The 18,829-nt window shown below is 42.8% G+C and overlaps 1 protein-coding gene and 1 long non-coding RNA gene across 2 annotated transcripts in view; one reads left to right on the plus strand and one right to left on the minus strand.

Moving 5' to 3' along the window:
- Positions 1 to 18,829, minus strand: part of grin2db (glutamate receptor, ionotropic, N-methyl D-aspartate 2D, b) — a 50,025-nt gene that overhangs the window by 9,587 nt on the left and 21,609 nt on the right. The window contains exons 5-14 of the mRNA XM_086218289.1: positions 17,684 to 18,012; positions 16,485 to 16,599; positions 10,517 to 10,722; positions 9,655 to 9,823; positions 7,459 to 7,612; positions 6,917 to 7,042; positions 5,165 to 5,394; positions 4,633 to 4,793; positions 2,786 to 2,855; positions 2,578 to 2,695 (exon numbers count right to left, since the gene is read on the minus strand). Coding sequence (XP_086074415.1) covers positions 2,578 to 2,695; positions 2,786 to 2,855; positions 4,633 to 4,793; positions 5,165 to 5,394; positions 6,917 to 7,042; positions 7,459 to 7,612; positions 9,655 to 9,823; positions 10,517 to 10,722; positions 16,485 to 16,599; positions 17,684 to 18,012 — 1,678 coding nt within the window. The remainder of the gene's footprint in view (positions 1 to 2,577; positions 2,696 to 2,785; positions 2,856 to 4,632; positions 4,794 to 5,164; positions 5,395 to 6,916; positions 7,043 to 7,458; positions 7,613 to 9,654; positions 9,824 to 10,516; positions 10,723 to 16,484; positions 16,600 to 17,683; positions 18,013 to 18,829) is intronic.
- The window catches only part of LOC147253230 (uncharacterized), a 29,165-nt gene that overhangs the window by 3,500 nt on the left and 6,836 nt on the right, over positions 1 to 18,829 (plus strand). Inside the window, exon 2 of the long non-coding RNA XR_015118536.1 lies at positions 16,505 to 16,619. This is a non-coding gene — a long non-coding RNA (uncharacterized LOC147253230). The remainder of the gene's footprint in view (positions 1 to 16,504; positions 16,620 to 18,829) is intronic.

Below are 18,829 nucleotides of genomic sequence, written 5' to 3' on the forward strand. Positions count from 1 at the left end.
GACCTGCACTGTAGGCGAGCATTTATACTTCTGCGGCTGTCTGGCTGGGTTGCACAGCTATTTTACTGCCGGGTGCATCTATAGTGTTTTTTTTTTTTCTCCAAGAATGGTGGCTGAAACAGAGGAAGTGGTTTAAGAGTTGTGCTAATAAATAATGAACAACGGTTGCATTTACTGAAATAAATACAATGTAGGAAAGAGCCCAGACCAGACGAGATGAGCAGCTGTTGCCATGAAGTAGGTTTGTGGGATAGTCAGTGCTTAACTCCAGAGTTTAGCCCTATTTGAGAGAATGTTTTGTTAGATGCGTGTGTCCAAATATGAACCCGATGTGAAAAGAGCTCGTGTCTTAGTGAAGGTGACAGATAGACAGGTAGTGTCATGTTGGTCCTCTACTTCACAAGCCCCTGCTGAATCCTTTCTCTGAGCTCTAATTCTCATTTCCTGGCTCTTCTGCCATTTGACTTCCAGTGATTCATCCTGTGCTTTTTCGTCTCCCTCTTTCTTTTCATCTCTCCTCTCAGAGTGCCTGCTTGTTCCCTCCTTTAGACCTTTGTGATGGCAGTTGTTGCAACCTCTCAATCGCAGCCAGCTCAGGCCTGCCAACTCTGACAGGGGTGTCAAATCCACACTGCACCTTTGTCGTTCCTGGCAGGTCAGGTCAGGTAGGGCTGGCACACTGCAAACACAGAGCTGGCTTGAACCACGAAGACATTACTGCTTCTATTAACAGAAAGAAACTGTATTTGTGTGTGTCCATGAGTGTGTCTGCATGTGTGTTTGCAGTGTGCCGACTGCATGGCTTGATGCCAAACCTGTCCGGAGACGCTGAGCTCCACAACCCCTGAAACAAACAATCCCGTGCTTTTATCGCATCATGACAATCCTCTCGGCAGGCATCGCATGATTTTTGAAAAACACCCTGCTAGCCAAACGCTGCAAACCCAATTTAATATCTATTCACTGAATAATATATTCTTGGAATCAAAATCCTGATACTATGCAAAAAATAGAAGTGGATCTGATAAGAGGGGAAAAGCAAATCTTGCGACTCTGCAGTTTCGCCTTTATCAGGGAACATGTTGCAGTGAGCTCAATGGACCATCTCTTAAAACTGTGGTATGAATCACCAGAGGCAGCAACAAGGAGAACAATACACTCACTGGTTTGACAAAGCAATGTTGGGCTCCTCTAGTGCCCCACGATGCAGTTGTAAAATTATATGACTCAACACAGCGTGATATAATAACGATGTAGCACTGTGATATGATTTAGCCCAAGTGAAGGTGAGCCGCAGGGCGACAGTTGAGATGCAGCCTTTGAGGGCGTGAAAGTGTGCCCTCCCTCTACATCGAAACAAACTAATCCTCTTCCTTAGTAATCCACTCCAACAATGCCTTCATACTACTGGAACCCTCAGCATTCAGCACCACCCTGTAACTCGATCCACACAGCCGGTGTTCAGGGCTAAACACAGGCAAGGACGTGGATGCACAACAAGGAAGAAAAAAGAACCAAAAGAAAGAAGAGACATAGCATGTCAAGGCTGTCTGGGCTCACATCCTCCTCCAGGTCCAGCTATTCAGCTCCAGACGCCAGTCTTATTTAATAGATCTTGGCACCAAATTGGCATTATCAGTGTGTAAGCAGCTAAAGTGTCTGCATGCCAGAAACAGCTAAAGGGCTTTGTCCGCTACGGCATAAGCAAAGCTGATTTAAAACACAAGGAAAAGCCAAACAAGCAGCATTCGATTGAGACAATAAATGTGTGTGGTGGACTGTGTACAATAACAATCAAGCATTAGTGTACTAACAACTATCGCTAAATTCTGATTCTCTCTGTCGCACACAAGAAACCCTCCTCCCATGGATTAATCCTACAACACTAGTGCGCAGAAGACAATAATATACTGCTCCCATAGATAACAGATATTCAATTATCTGTTTGGGTTTGGTTTTTTTGTCGCCTTTAGCTTAGGTGCAGCCTTACTTCCCGCCGCATCTAATGTTTGGGGTATTTTCAGGTGTTTCTCTTTGGTTATTTCTTTTTTTGCACTCCCCTGCTCTGTCAGTCTCAGCTAATCTGTAATGAGTGTAAATCTGTCGCCGCGCAAGTTGCGATGATCCTTTTTTTACAACACTGACTTTCATAAATAAATCCCTTTTTTTTTCTTTTAGCAGCGCGAACAGGAAAAAAGGGATTGACTGTGAAAGTTAGAAAGACGGAGAGCAGAGAATCAAGTCATTTTCTGCAATGTTTGAAATGAACAAAAATATTCCCTTCCCCTCTCACGCTCAGTCAATAAAGAGACTTACAAACCTCTCATCAGCCCTCTCCAACACCCCATTATTCCCTCTGTCACAATCAAAACAACCTACAGCCATCACTCACCCCACACCTTACATTCACCCCATCCACCTCTCAGCATCCTCTCATTCATCTATCCCCCGCGGCCTCCAACCACTCATCTACCTCTATCCACTGGCTCCTCTAGCCTGTCATTTTACCCGTAACCTTCCCTTTGCCCCTCTATTGTCCTAATTATTTTCTACCCTCCCCTTCCCCGTAGTTCTCACCATCTCCCACCAGCTGCAGCAGGGCCAGGTCAAGAGGACGTTTCCAGCGTGAGTTTTTGTGCAGGGCGATACCGTAGCCTGTGGTGGCAAAAACCTTCCCCGAGCCTATGGTCATCACCTTGGAAAAAGGACAATGTGCGGATATTAAAAACCTGACTAAGAGTATATATATGTCTGCTCCACAGTGCTTGTGCGAGTTGGCCCTCACCTTACAACCTTCGTCCTTCCTGGCCATATAGTTCAGTACTGCAGCATCATAAATAAAAGCATCTAGTTTCCTGTAAAGGGATCAAGGGAGAATTCATTCATCATTTAATGGGAGAGAGGGAGCAGAGGGATGTTGAAACTGGCTGAGACGGGGGTGGAGGTATAGCGGTGGATCTCCATGATGTACCTGGGTAGGGATTTGGGGTGCAAAAATATTCGGTAGACAAGTGCAGGGAATGATAGCGAGGGCATGAAAAGTTAAATCATAACAAGTAAAGGGAGGAAAGGGTGGAATAGTAAAGCAGGTTTGGCGGTAAGAGTGAAAACACAAGGAGAATAAAATAAGGCTGAGATCAGGGAAACGTGTAGGGGGGGGGGGGTGAGGCAGAGGGATTTATACGGTGTGAAGAGCACAGTGACAAGGAGAGAGAGGGGGGGGGATTTACACACTTCAGGGGAAAAGACATGGGATAGAGCCCAAGAGTGATGAGGATTATAAAGTTTAAATACAGTCACACCGAGAAAGCACACTGGGCGGGGAAAGAATGGACGGAAAAAAGAGAAGATGATGAACGTTAAGATATGAGGGCAGAAGAGGAGCGAGCGAGGGGGAACGATGAGCACTACGGACCAGACAAGAAACAGCAGGAGAAAAGCAATCGTTTCTCGTTTTCGTGCATGTTAACACCGAGTTATATTTGCGGTGTCAAGGCAATGGGGAGGGAGGAACGATGACAGAGGCTTAGGATAAAGTAAACCAGGATTATTCACTAGACGGGTGATAAAGATTCGACTGTAAAGTGAAACGGGAAATGCAGCTCGCACTCTGTGGATGGGTGGAGACAGTAGTGAAGGTGGTGAGAAGAAGAGTAAAGGTGAGAGAACATGGAAAGGAACGAAAGAAGCGTGACTAAAGATAAGCAATGATAATCCGAGTTGTAAAAAAAAAAAAGTTGCCTGATAGTGCATGTCTTTAAAGATGATGAAACTAAAAAACAATGACATCAGTGGGAGTCCAATGAAAACAAAACTAACTAGAAGGACTCTTGGAGAGCACAGATCTTCAAGGCTATTGTTAAATATGCAGTTTTTCCTAAAGTGATCCGCCACAGAATTTACTTCCTTGGCGCATACTACACCCTCCCAGCGTTTTTGCGTAATCCCTCTGACAGTCAGCACAGAAAACCAAACCTCCTTGGCAGATGTAATAATTGCCACATTAGGTGAATTTTTCTTCAGATGCGTTGATGTAAATCTTGTTTTATCAACACGTCCCATGATCTAATTCAAATTGTCACAGTTAGTCTTAATTTAAACATTTAATACAGCGATAACTGTAAAACTGTGACATGTTCAATTGACTGCAAAAGGGCGAGCATCTCCATCTGTAGATTCCTCGCGTTCAAGAAGGAAGATAACCTCAGTTTACATGGAAAATTTGAGTTTCCCCTGTATTGTGGTGGGGGCATGTAGATTTAAAATTGCATCATGCTGTTTAATGGTATGTTTTGCAGTAACAACAGACATATAAAGTAGTGCCATAAACACTGTCTTGGTTGTTAAAACAGCATGAAGTCTTGGTCCAACAAAAGTCCGCCTTAATCCTTACCATAATTGAATAGTAAACAATAATATAGTTATTATCGGACAAAGGAAACAAACTGCTTAAATAAAACAACATCTCAGAAATTTGAACAGCTTGCTGGTAATTAAAAAAAAGTCAGTAGCTGATTTAAAAACAAAATTGAGGTTGCTTGAATGAAAAATAAGCTGCTGAGAAGAACAGATAAAGATCTAACATGACAGGATGGTAAAGGTATGAACAGGCCCACTGTGTGGTAGACAGACCCGGTCTTGAGGTTCAGTATGGCTTCCTCCACTCCCTTCTGGTTGTATTTGCCCATGTACTGGTGCATATCCGGGTAGTTGGAGCGGATGTTTTTTTCTGTGCTCCCATTGGGCACCGTGCCAAACTTCAGAGGTGGGTACTGCTCCTCGGGATGCTGAAACTAGCAGAGGGTGGGGGGTGGGGGGGGGGGGTGGTGGTGGTGGTGGTGGAAGGAGCATGAGACACAGCAGACTGTGCACCAATCTGTCTGAGCTATTTCTGTCCACTTCCCAGACTAACTTACAACACTCCACATCTTTAAAAAAAAAAAAAAAGAGAGAGCAGTCTGTGGACTTAAAGTTGTGTTTAGAATGGACTTGTAAGTATTCAAGGACTGTGGTAATTGAGTTATATTAAATGAGATTTTATTCATTTCTAAATTCCTGCACTGAAATCAATTTAACGTTCAAATTTATGGGATTTGGCACACTCTTAAGACTTTAATTCTCCTTCCGCTGTCCCGACTTAATCAGTATTCGAGCAACGAAGTACCTTCTTGTCCGAGAGGCCCGACACTGTGTCAATGTACTCCTCCTGGATCATAAAGGCGGCCAGGTTAGCAGTGTATGAAGCCAGAAAGATGACGGCAAAGAAGGCCCAGATCAGCACCATGATCTTGCTGGTGGTTCCTCTGGGGTTCTCCACTGGTACGGAGTTATTGAAGACAATCGCCCACAAAAGCCATACTGACTTGCCTATCGTAAACGTAGACCCTCCAGCCTCTGTCCAGAAAGATCACAAAAGAAGAGCATGTCTGAGTTGTTGGTACATTTGCACACTACTGCCGAGAAGTGGGTATATGAAAAATACCTCGCGAGCTCATAATGCAGCGACTGCATATTTTGTGGTTTCAAATCGTCAGTTGCACCATCTTCCAAATGTTCAAATCACACGGTGCAAATCACCATTCAAGCAGCATAAAGGACCCGACATTAGATAACAGGAATAAAAGGGTAAGGAAGGAGAAAGATGAAAATAAATGGGAGGGGATATATGGGGAAAATGACAAAACTATGTAGAGCACAGCCATCATGCAGTAAAAGAGGCGAGTCAGGCTGGGTGTTGGACCGAGGAACCAGGCACACTGAATATCACAGGGGTACAAACTATGCTGTTGAATAATAAATGGCTGCTTCAATATCAAGACTACTTGGATGCAGTTCAATATAGTGCGGCTGTAATTTCTTCTTCGCCACACTCACAGTTAAGGATTCAGGGCAGAGAATTCAAAATGTTGATCACTGCTTTACCGTCGCCAAGGATGATCGTGTGTGTGCGTGATCTAATTCCTTTATGTCAGCTTCTGAACATCATCTTGATTGTATGCTAGATTCGTGATCCATAATACCTATTTTGGTGTATGACATGGAGCCTGTTTTAATGGAATTTATTAAGCCCATGTACCTAAATTAGGCAAGTAAATATTCAGCTCCTTGAGATTGTATGATGGAGATGGTGTAGGTAATTATTTTTGGTGTTTGGGAAGAAAAGGTATAGACAGATTCTGATGACACTGTGTTTATATTTGGTATTAAAATAATAATAATACGCGTTGGCACACTCAATAGCAATATGAAACTTCTTCAATAGTATATCGATTGTTCCTTTTAAATGATGTTAATGTAAATGCAAAGCAGCATGAAAGCACTAAGCATACATTGTTCGGTTGCACAAACACCTCTCTGGCGCATGAATAGCCAATCAACCCTTGAAAATGGAGCATGATACCAGTGACACACAAACAGCAAACAATGGTTTCACCGCTGACGTGACCCAACGGAAACACGGTGGAGTGAGAGAATGAGCACAGATGGTGAGAATGGTTGATCGGAGAGGACAGGTCAGTTTTTCCTTAAGTCCAAAGTTGTAAAATTAAACCATTTTGGTCCCGATCGTCATTAAATATTGGTAATTAAAATGATAAGTAGTTATTGTTATCGCCTTCGGTAAGCTATTTTATTGTGACAGATTATTCAGCTATATCCCCCCCAGGCCTAATCCATGTAGCCTCCTTGGTGGACGAACACTACGCACTCTCTTGATAGCCTGTTTTGAACGTGACTGCTAACCGATCAGGAAACATAGAAACAAATGAAAAATCAATTTAACTTTGAGACTTAAACACATTCCAGGAGTGTGTTAAGTATTTGTCCGTTTGATCCATGAGGCGACAGTGATGGACTGCGCTCAGACCCATCCATCAGGCTGGGAAACACTGAGCTACAGCTTAGACCCATGACTCACTCTTGCCAGTCTGCAAACTGCGGTTGTAGCCAACAGGACTGAAGAACTCGAAAATGAAGACAGTCACAGCCACCACGGTCAGGCACATGACGAACATCATCACCCACACTGCTGGACTGTAGGGCTCTTAAGAGGGAAACAAAAGACTTGAATAAACACTCTTTATTATTATTATTAGAGGGGACAAAACCTTTGTGTAAATCTGGCACAGTATGGACTATTAACTAAGAGAGGAGCAGTGTGTGCAGTGAGAATAGAAAGCAAATGTTCTCCTAAAGTCCATAAACACTGCTTCTCTTTTTTTTATTTTAAACAATCATCTCAATGCAGTCTATAGGCCAATAACGCATCTCTCCCACTGGAGCCACGAGTCTGCTGACAGAGTGAAAGTATAAGTTGGGAAGACACGAGCTGCTCAGGAAAAGTAAATCTAGATGAAAGGACAAGCCAAAGACTGAGGCTTTTTATGCAAACTCAACACTTCACACTTAGATTAGTCTCAGTGCATCAGTCAGACGCCTCACGTAAACACAGCCTCTTACCTAAGAAAGCAGATGGAGATACAGTTCCGTTGCTACGGGAGACCATGACACTGATTCCAGTCTCCACAAAAGGGACAGAGAAATCCACCACCTCTGACCTCTCCTCATTAATAGTCAGCGAGCCAATGGCCATGTCTGCTCGCTTGTACACCACCTAAAAGTGACATAAAGCAGTGGTGAGAGAGGAGTAACCGTAGAGGATGTTTCCAAGGAGGATAGAGACTTTAGTATGCCCTGACCATTTTTAGACCCTAAAATGTGCCCGCATTATGGGAGGACAAGGGTTCAATATGGTACAAATGCTGAACATGTGTCTCTGGTGCATCTGTTTAGCATACAAAATGAGCCACAGTGCGTCTCCTTCACACTACCATGTAGAAATACCTGAAAACTGCTGTGTCTGCTGATTGTACAAGAGAAATGTTAATCTACATTAGACATGGCACATCCACTCTTCAGAGCAAATCAGCAGAAAAATGTAGTGAGGCAGAAAGCAAAGCATCCCTTTCCCTCAACTTTGCCAAGTCTGGATTACCTGATCAAAGAATGGTAGGCTTTGGAACGGCTGATCAAAAGACAGACAGAAAAAAACAATATTTGCTTGGCCTTTTTGCATGTGAAAATAGATTTGACAGACAGCTGTGGCCTGGGCTCAAGTCATAAATGATAAATTAGGAGAGTGAAGTAGAACTGTTATGGAACCCGAGACAACTGGTGTTTGGTAGGTTCCCCATGGGACAAAGATAGAAACAGCTGGGTGCTTCGGCCGATCTTTGTGTGTGTGTGCGTGTGTGTGTGTGTGTGTGTGCGCTTGTGTGTGCTTGTTTCTTATTTTCCTCACTTTGTGTGTTTTTCTGATGAGGGGGATCATGAACCTCAGTGAGTATTACCAAGAAAATATCAAGGATTAATCACAACTAGCCATGGCGTGTGTGTGCTTGTGGGCTTTGTTTGTGCTTCGTGTGTTTGTGTGTTTTACCCAGACAAACATGCTATAGGGATGTGTTTGCTGGAGCATGTGTGTTTGCCATGTAATTGTCATTACGCTTGTCCATCAAATGTGCAATCGTCCGTTCTGGCAATGTTCCCCTAAAATTGCGAATTTTAGGAATAAGAATTACTACGTTTTCCATCAAGCAGTTTGAAGCAAGTAAACCAGACTATGTAGCATATATTTAATTCAGAACATGGCAGTAATGGCAACGTTACAGTGGCCGTAACTAGAAGCGTAGAAGAAGAAGACCTGGAAACACAACAGATTTAGCCACCGTTTTGGTCAAAAGTTGTAATTGTTCTTTGGTGCCATCAAGTATTGAACATTTTGCTGATAGGAAATATCCGTGAAGAGGACAGTGTGGAAAACAGCTGGTCATTCACGTGAGTTTATGATTCGTTACATCGAGGTTTATTCAGTTTAGAGTTTTCCGTCTCCAATTTTGCACATTAGCTCTTTTCTGAAAAAGACAAAAACCTCATCAGTCTGACGCAAAAACATTTAAGAAAATTGGAAAATCAACAGTTCAACAATTTCAAACTGCTTTCTAGTCTATTTAGAATGTTTTGGAAAATACCTACAAAATCACTCTCAGTGATGTGATCTTCCCTTCAAAATAAAAGCAGCAATACACAATTACTGTAAAAGCAATTAATTTTTCTTTTTTTTTCAGAGCTGGCCTAAAGGCCCACATGCATAAAATAAGTCTAATGAGCATTTTGAAGTACACAGATTGTTTTCACTAACGACTGAAGCATTTGGATGCACGTCAAACCGCTTTGATGCCTCTACTTTCTGATTTTGGAGTTTCAAAGGAGGACCCGGCTGAGACCACAGCTGTTTCTACCATCGTTCTGTGGTGAGGGCATTTCAGATCTGATGCCCGCGGTGCACCGATTGACAGGCCTCAACTGACCCCTGTTTGCTGTGCATGTGTGTAATAAATAACAGCTGTCCAGTTGCTGGCTGTGGTTAAGTGGTGACTGATGTGTGTTTAACTGGTCACTCAGGAAACTTCAGGATGATTACTACTGTACAGTTTATCGACTGAAAATGCAACACAAAATTGGCACAAGTAAGAGGAACACGTACACACACACATGCACGCACGCACACATGCACACACACTTAAAAAGCACACAAGTGACCAACGTTGAAAACACATTGCTCATGAAGGCAGACAGGCAAAACCGCAGTCTTACTTCTCCAATCATGCCGTTCCAAACGCCATCGATCTTCTTTCCGTGTTTCCCATTGGTCACTAAGTAAAGGTCATAGGTGAAGCCGACAATCTTCGCCAGTCTCTTGAGGATGTCTATGCAGAAGCCTTTGCAGCACTGCTTCATGGGAGCCACACCTTCATGGGTGGCACTGAGAAGGAATGGAGGGGAGGAAAGAGAAGTGAAGGTGTCAAGGGAAAAAAAAAAAAACCTGCCTCCTGGTTGGTGTAAAATGAAAAGGAAAGGAATCAAGACCAAACACAACAGTTGACAGGTTTGATCGACCAGCGTGGGATAGGTGCTGTCACCCTAACAGGAGCTGATGAACCGGAAAGCGTCTTTGTGGTCATATCTGCTTCCAGACCCCTGAGTCATTCTGCTGATCCTCTGGAGAGCAGTCTGCTATTGATTATGGTCAGGGAGTGAAGAGACCACAGCCTTGATAGGTTTTGATGTTGGAAGACATCATGGTGGCTCAGGAACTCCATTAATCATGTAGAACTAGAGAGGCCGCTCTGACTGCAACTGACTATTATTATTTTATTTTTCCTTCCTTTACTGTCAATTTATCTATGAAAGGTCAGAAAAAGGCATGAAATGTTCAAAGGTGTTTAGTGAGACCAACAAAACAAAATGCAGATGATCAACAAAACCCTACAACATGGATGTACGAATTAAAGGAAACGATTTATCAGCAAAAATGCCTGCTCGGGCTGATTGGATTCTTTATACCTGCTGAGGTTTTCTTCCTTTCCTCCTTACGTCATTCCTTGTGAAAATGATAGTTTTAAGTGTGACACCGCAATTGATAATTAATATTTTCATAGTTAATAGTTTATCCAACCTGGCATTAAAGGGTCGTCTGCAGGGCACTGAGTCACGGATGCAAGTCCCAGATGCAGGGTCTGCCAGCTCCACTATGACAAATGGCCTCTCCTCCAGCGTGACAACACGCAGGTGCTGGGCATCATCAGGTGGTTTAAGGAAAGGCCCGTAGCGGGACCAGGCAGGGTACCGTAGCCTCAGAACGCCATTCTCCCACCAGCCTACCTGGGGAGACAGGCGGGGGAAAAATGAAACAGAGGTGGAGTACTTGAACACACGTATTTGTGTCACAACCAAGGACACCAGGGGTTTTGTGCAATGAAATTCCCCCAGTCAATATTTTGGCATTTATTTGTAATAACTGTTATGTATGTGTGCTGTTCTGTGTTTTTATGTTGTTGTACATTTACACTCTCTTTTCAAGTACGTCTATAGCGAGAAAGGAATGCGATAGTAATGCCAGAAATGTTGGTTGAGCTCCAAAAAGGCACAAAGAGAACACAATGACACAACAAAGCAGACAAACAAAATAAAAACCTGCCAAATTACTCAAAACACCTCTGTGGTAGTTCTTGCCACAGCAGATGTCTCCAGAACCACAGTTTGCCAGGACACGGACACACACACACACACACACACACACAGAGTGAAGACAATACCAGCATTGCGCTGTCGTGGCTGATAACAAGTGATCACAGCAACACAAACAAGGAGCAAGGAAAAAAAAACATGTTTCAACCCATATTTGTCCTCAGTTTTTCAAGTTTTTCCTTAAATAACACAAATTAGATTTATTAGGTGATGTAGGAAGAGCAGTTACTTCATTTTAAATATAATGGGATGAAAAATGTAACACAAAGTCATCAAGTGAAGTATTTCTGCAGTTTCTGACACTGTCACCAAATTGTTTTTTTTCTCCGCTGATTTACTTTCACACCCTCACTAGTCTGTTCTAAATGTTTGTTCCGCTACTCTGGAGTCTCGCTTTTAGAGAACCGTCCCACCAAGGAAGAATCTTTTGATTTAGAAACATGTTGATTACTCAACCTGTGTAGGAAGGCCAAAGCCAGTTGACTGACAGCTTTGCCCTTCAAGGAAGAGAAAAATCAATTGGTTAAAAAAAAGAAGGAAAAAAAAAGGGGGGGGGAGACACTGAAAAGCTCAAGGATAAAGGAAAATAAGGAACAGCGGAGGGATGGAGATAAATACGCTAATTAGATACGGAAAGAAAATAAAGGAAAATGAATTAAATTCTGCACAAAACACAATGGATTTTCTTGAAAAATTCAAATAGGAAAAAAATTAAAGCGATTGGGATTTTTTTTTAAAGTATTTTGTGATTAGTTTTACCATTTTCCAAAACATTAATTTTATCTAATGCGATCTAAGACTTCTTTTCTTTTCTTATTCCTAAAACTAATTTTATTCTATTTGATGACACTCAAATGACTCCTACCAGTTATTACATTATGAGGGTTTTGGGTTTGTTTGTTTTTTTACCTTTTGGTAACATTCCTTAGAACCGGTTGAATTTTCACTCCTAAACAGGCACTCTTGTTCAACGTGCCGTTATGCTAAAGTGAAATGTAAAAAGCTACAGAATTAAACTACAAATGTTTTCTTTAAAACCATAACCTCTTGTAGTTACCCAGTCTCGAGAGGGCAAACACAAATATGAACACCTATAACACTCATTCAGTACCCGCACATGTTTCCTGTAATAATCATTGTATTGGACTGCTCCATTTGGTGCTTTTTATGATACAGAGGGAGAAAATGAACTCATACAACCTAAAACAACCCAGTGGGACAACTTCATAAACTATGACCGCTAAAGGACCACTGAGATTAATCACCTTCTGTCTGTCTAATGAAGCTATAAGCTTCTTCAAGGTAGCACTGAAGGGTTGTGGCTCTAGATTTCATTATGTTGTACAGGAAGTGGGCTGCTCGCTGAATGTGCAAACATTTGGCCCCTAAATATTCATTGTTATGTTGTGTGGAGGTAATTACCTGGCAAATGTGTGCATGTTCACAGGCTGCACTGATTGATGGTGCCAGTTGATATGCAGATATGTTATACAAGTCATTTGGCGTCAGATCAGACATGGAACACAATAATAATAATAATAATTTCACAGCTCTGACTCAGAAAAAAAAGGAACTTCGGGACTGATTCATGACAGCACCAACAATGAGCTATGGATAGGTGCAGGGGCGTGTTGCAGTTTGTGGATTGATGTAAACAAGCCTCCATGACTGCCATGGCAATTTTAAAGCCATTTTTGTCACTGTAATGTATTTAAAGGACATCATTTCTTGGTGTCTCATATGCCACAGTAGAAAACTTCAGATTTGCTTCATGAAATTAAATCAACTGATGAAATCTTTCCATCGCGGTATCGTAACGAGCAGGAGAAGTGCGCCTACAGTCGACCCTCAGTGAGTGGCCACCCTTCTGAACTCTTAGCTTAGTTGATTATTCTGTACCACAAATCTGCTTCTATGAGCTTCAGATGAGACTCCATGAGACTGTGGATTTTGCCTCCCGTCACTGGGAAGGAATAAGTGGTCAGTACTTGGAACAATCGCTCGCCTAAACAAAAACTGTGTCATTTCACTTTGACACCCAACCACTGTTTTCTCACAACACAAGCTGTCATTGAACATGCCAGATAGATTATTCATGCCATTTTTTTACAGTTCTGTAATCAATTTAAGACTTTTGTTTTAATAGGGCATTTCATGCATTTTACACGCATAGATAAAACACCCTTTCACACGGAGTGGGACTTGGCGTACCTTTGCCTGAGGATTCTTGCCCGAGACTTCATTGGTCACTACTAGAAAAGCGCCCAAATTTGTACAATGTAGTAGATTTTTTTTCCATTGGCATTGTGGGTAATGTAGAAATCTGTAGTTCTGCTAAATCAATTTGTCATCCCTCTTAAAAACTATCCATCCAATAATAATTCCCTCATACTCTTTTAAGACTGATTAGCTTTACATAGACTGTACCATTGTCTGTTGGATGGGGGTGACTGGCTGCTATAATCAATCCAAACATCTGCACTTTTACTGTCAGTGTAAATGTGCTCAGCTCCACTCAGCGTGCCCAAAAATCTGGATTCATCTGTGCTGAGGAGGCAGCTATGTTGACAGAGGTGGCAAGGAGAAATCCCCATCAATTCAATTTGCCGTGCTTGGCCTGATGCATTTTAATGTCCAGAGCTCTAGTCCGAATGCATTTTCAATGGAGTTTATACATCAAAAAGTCACATGTGCACATGGTAGACCGTGGCTCAAGATGTGATTTTTTAAAAAAATATGTCTGGGAAGGATGCTGTGAAACCACATTGTTCTGTTTCCACTATTATCTGTCAAGCATCCTTTTGGCTATAGTATTCTATTGTCTTTGCATTGTTTACACACTCTGGATGTGCTGAATGCTGGTTCCTGGGATATTCAGGCTTTCCAGAGCAGCACAAATCATAACCACACCCAGGAAGATTGAGCCTTCCACTAGAAGCATCACTTGACACATCTTGGCACATGATAAAAGTCATGTCTTAAGTGTTGTGACAAGTGTATCGAAGGCGACACGCACAATACAACTTGTGAATACATACAGCATCCTCATGCACACACACAAAATGATACAAATATACAGACTGGACTCACAAAACTACACACCAAATAGATTGCGAGTGCTTTAGCAGGCCAAGAGAGTATAAAAAAGTTTGGTAGCTTTGTGAAATGTCAACGTCTGCAGTGAGAAGAGGATGATAAGGCTACAGTGACAGTATTTCTGCTTCGACCACAATGCAGCAAAAGACATAGACAGATCCACCAAACTTGATCAGAAGTTACACAAAACCCAAAAAGAACATGAGACATGAACAACGAGAAATATGACATAACAAGAATGGGACGGACAACCTAGAAACTTTATACTTCCAGATTTTGTTATAACTCCCTTAAAATATTGGCATAGAGAAATTATTCTGGTATAAAATTTTAAAAAATTCTGAATATACACTTTGTCAGTTGTAAGTGGCATTAATAGATATTCATGAACATTAACATCTCCTGGAACATCTTGCTCTGATGTGTGCTCTCACCAGAGCTGGAACAAGCCATGCTAATGCCAGATAACCTTCAGTACGAGTCTGCAGTGTTTCAGTAAGCCTGGGTGCTTCTGGGCTTTAGGTAATGGTGCAGTCATTGTAAAGAGAACATTAAATATTCAGGGAGAGCCAACAGCATGGATGTGCATAATAGGCAGATACAGGCATCTTATCCTTATTGTGTGTGTGTGTGTGTGTGTGTATATGTGTGTGTGTGTTTGTGCAACAAGGTTTATATTTATGTGTGTGAGAATACAGTATATGCTCTCATTTGTGTGCACACGTGGATGTCTGTGTCTGTGCGTGTGTGTGTGAGTGTGTGTGGGGGTGGGTATCATATCCTGGGTTTGCACAGAGTCGAAGGACCCGCGCAGGAGCCTCTAATTGAAAGGGATTTGAGCGATATGGCAGGAGTCAGCATGTTATGACATACTGAGGCTGGACTCTGGTGGGCTGTTAAAACCAGCGGGGGGCTGAGAACCACCAAAGTGTGTGTTTGTGCTGTTACAACCTTGTGTGGGTTCATAGGTTGTTGTACTTATGGCATGTTTGTGAATATGTGCAGCTGCAAAGTGTATGTTATTAGAGCTTCGTCTGATTGTATTTATGCACGTACATGTGATGATCTGATGCCGGTAAAAACAAAAAACAAAAAAGAGCATTGCCTTATTTTATGACACCGACAAGAGTAACTCATCTCCGACGGGTGATGAGAAAGCTTCACATTGATATTTTCTCACATGGTAGGGGTAGAGAAACCCACACGTGTGTGAGCAACACATTCAAACACACTAGCAGTTGACAGGCAAATCATGATGACACCCAGAAATCTTCAGCCAAATTTAAATCTGCGTTTAATGTTATATGTAAGACCCAGACATAAGCAAAAAAAAAACCCAATCAGCAGCTATTGATCAGAACATCTTTCTTTCTTGCAAAGAATGAAATGTGTGAAACCGTGTTTATAACCGCAATACTGCCAATTACTTTATCGATTAAAGAAAAGGTTTCTTTTTGAATCCGCCTGAATACATCACTTGCATGACCAAATGCACATCACTGGTGGCAGTGATCATTCCTCCTGTCCACACTGCATGATCGTCACATCGTTTTGACCATTTTTTGTCCGGTGTCTGAGGACAACCATTTGACGTTTGTTCTAAAGTATCAACACTGTGTCATTTGCATCTTCCAAATAACCAAGATTATTATTTTTCATCCTTCCTGATGGCCTATCCACAAACTGAAGTAGAACATGATTATGACTGACGGTGTCTTTAAATGTACACATAGCTACATCCATCCATCCATTTTCTATGGCTTATCCTGTTAAGGGTCGCGGGGGGTGGGGGTGGGGGGCTGCAACCTATCCCAGCAGCCTTCGGGTGAGAGCATCTCTTATTTTTCGTAAATCTTTAAGCGTTTGCATTTAGGAAAATGTATACTGTGTGTAAGGGCATCAACAGAGATAGACTGCAGCAACAGTAGAAGAATAGTGCAGGGTAGGAGAACACAAAGTGCGGTCAAATGGTCAGCACCCAACTCTTCTTCTCTGCCTCGGGCACCAAAAGTAGCAATGAACTTTACATGAACATCAACCCGCGTGACATTCCTGTCCTAACTAGCAGGCTTCTAGATTTGTTTTAGGCGACATCATCTAGCACACGTGGGAAGATTAACACTCGTGATTATAGTCTGAATCTTCGATGAGGGCAAAATGACAACGGTACGATGATGTGAAGATTCACAGTGACGATTAAATCATACAAAATCAACTGGATTGTGGACAGTCAAAGCATGCCTGTCAATCCAATCAACAACCGCATTTTCAGACAGAAAGAACTGATATCATGTTCTTACATCTTCCCACCCTCGTCCAGGTGTCCAGGAAATGACATCTAGGAAGGGGTTGGCCAGGTAACCGTCGTTATTGAAGGAGTAATCTCGTCCACCGAGCGTGATGTTGCTGAAGTACCTGTGAGGTCATGGATGGAGGTAAATGACAGTGTTAAGCATATGACAGAAAACATAAGTTGGTTATTAATATGTTGAAGGATATGAAGAGAAAGCAGAAAGTAAAAAAAAAAAAAAAAAAAAAGCCTGCCCTATTCTCTTCCCCCTTGAAACCAAATCACAGCACCTCTACGGTGACTGTCAGGCCTTGTCTGTTAATCACATCTGCAGACAAATGATCAGACACAGAATTGGCAGCGTGTTTGAAGTCGAGCAACTGCTTCTTCTGTGCGTTGGCTGCCGTGCGTCTGATAATCACACAGGACAGACCTTCTAATTGTCTTCTCGTGTCAACTTGTTGGCTTCAAAAACACAAAAACTGATGGAGCAGCAGCTTGTAGTTACAGACAGTGAACAGCAGATAGCAGTGCAAAAAAATGGAAATGAGAACATCATCTTCCTCTGGACATAATTTTTTAACAAAAAGAAGAATCCATTCATCATTTCACTTTTAATTGTCATACTCTTTCATTTACCTACATTACTGCAAATGAGATGAACTTCGCTTGTTTTTCAAGCCTACCAAAGATGTAGAGAAGTCCATCTATACAATATCCTGTTTGCAGTGTACACATGCAGTAAGAGTGAGCGGTGTTAAAAATGAATGAAGATGATAAGCAGAACCACTTGGGCTACCTGTTAGAGTGTGTGCTGTCTGTTTGCACAGGCTATGAGGAATATATTAAAGCTGGCTCATTAATATACATGAGACATGGTCCGCTTGCTACAGATGCTGGGGTAATTTCGCCAACTCACAACTACACGCACCAACAACATCTATTTTGCATGGATGATAGCCAGCCCCAAATTCAGAAATCCCCTCTGTGCACGCACTTTGACACAGAATCTACCAACTCCACCCATATACCTTCCAGCTCATTCTGGCACAAAACCAACTCATTTCGTTGAATACACCTCATCCTGTCTCAATTTCTTTTTCGTTCGCTTTCAGATATTCTGTCTGTAGCTTGCCAGCTGCCTCGTATTTCTCTTTCTTCCTTTTTCACATTCTCCCTTCAGAGCTTTCCCCTTTATCTCCCTCTCACCTCATCCTGCCCCGTAGTCTCTGGGTCTGATTGGCATCCGTCATGCAGTTGGTGACAAAGTTTGGCCCACCCGTTGTTCCGTAATCCTTGCGCATCGCCACTGCCCCATGAGTCAGCACAGACACACCCCGAGCAATCCTCCTACGAGGTTCGTCCCTCCAGCCCTGGGGCCGCACTGCAAACAGAGCCCGGGGCAGATTCTCCATGCCTAAACCTGAGAGAGCCGGCCCCACAGCAAACCACATGTGCGAGGCCCCGGCCTGACCGGCAGCCCAGGCGGCTCGGAAAACCACCTCTGCCTCCTCCTGGGAACAGTACAGCAAACGTACCTGGAGGACAGTAGGAGAGCAGGGAGGGAAGAGGGACGAGGGGAGACACACACACACACACACATACACGCTAGTGAGATAAGGAGGGGACAGGGGAAACATGGAGAGAGACAGGGATGGAGAAGTAAGGGAGAAAGATAGAGCTGGAGCAGAGGTGCACCTGAACGGGAGGGAGGAGGGTGGCTTGAAAAGGCCATATCGAGGAAAAAAACATGGGTTCTGGGGGAGGTAGGAGGAGAGGTGGCTGTAAGCTGATGTGATAAAGTTCATGGGAGTCAGGCGTATAATTCAGAAAGAGAATCGGTGGCTTAGAACCGGAGAGGGGGAAGACTGCATGGCTGCATGTGATGTGTGCTAACCAAGAGGTGCAGGAGGCAAAGGGGGTCGACGCTTAATGAGCTTGGGACTGATGAAACAAGTTACACTTATGAATAATGAAAACGAAGAAAGGGAAACAAGAAAGGGGGGATTAAACAACTGTTGGTGGGAAAAGAGGCCAAACGGAGAGGGAGAGACGGGGTGGGAGGTGGTGGTTAAAGACCAAACACACCTGAGGGAAAAGAAGGGCTAAGAGGTTAAAGCCTGACATATGTTATTTAATGCGGGGCGGAGAAAAGACCTGGAGACAACAGAAGTGGGGGCAAAATGAGCGGATGGAGGCATGTAAGCAGAGATGGAGGAACAGAAATGTCTCTGCTGGAGTGTTAGAAGGAGGAGAGGGATTTAGCAAAGAAAAGCTAAGGATGACATATTTTAGTGAAATCACGGCTGGGAGAGATAAGAGATATTTGCAAAAGATGGCGTGGGATGATGGAGT

This window comes from Aulostomus chinensis, chromosome 11, assembly GCF_037954235.1.
Source record: "Aulostomus chinensis isolate RoL2024-O1b breed Wild chromosome 11, RoL_Achi_v1.0, whole genome shotgun sequence".
NCBI classification, from domain to species: Eukaryota; Metazoa; Chordata; class Actinopteri; order Syngnathiformes; family Aulostomidae; genus Aulostomus; species Aulostomus chinensis.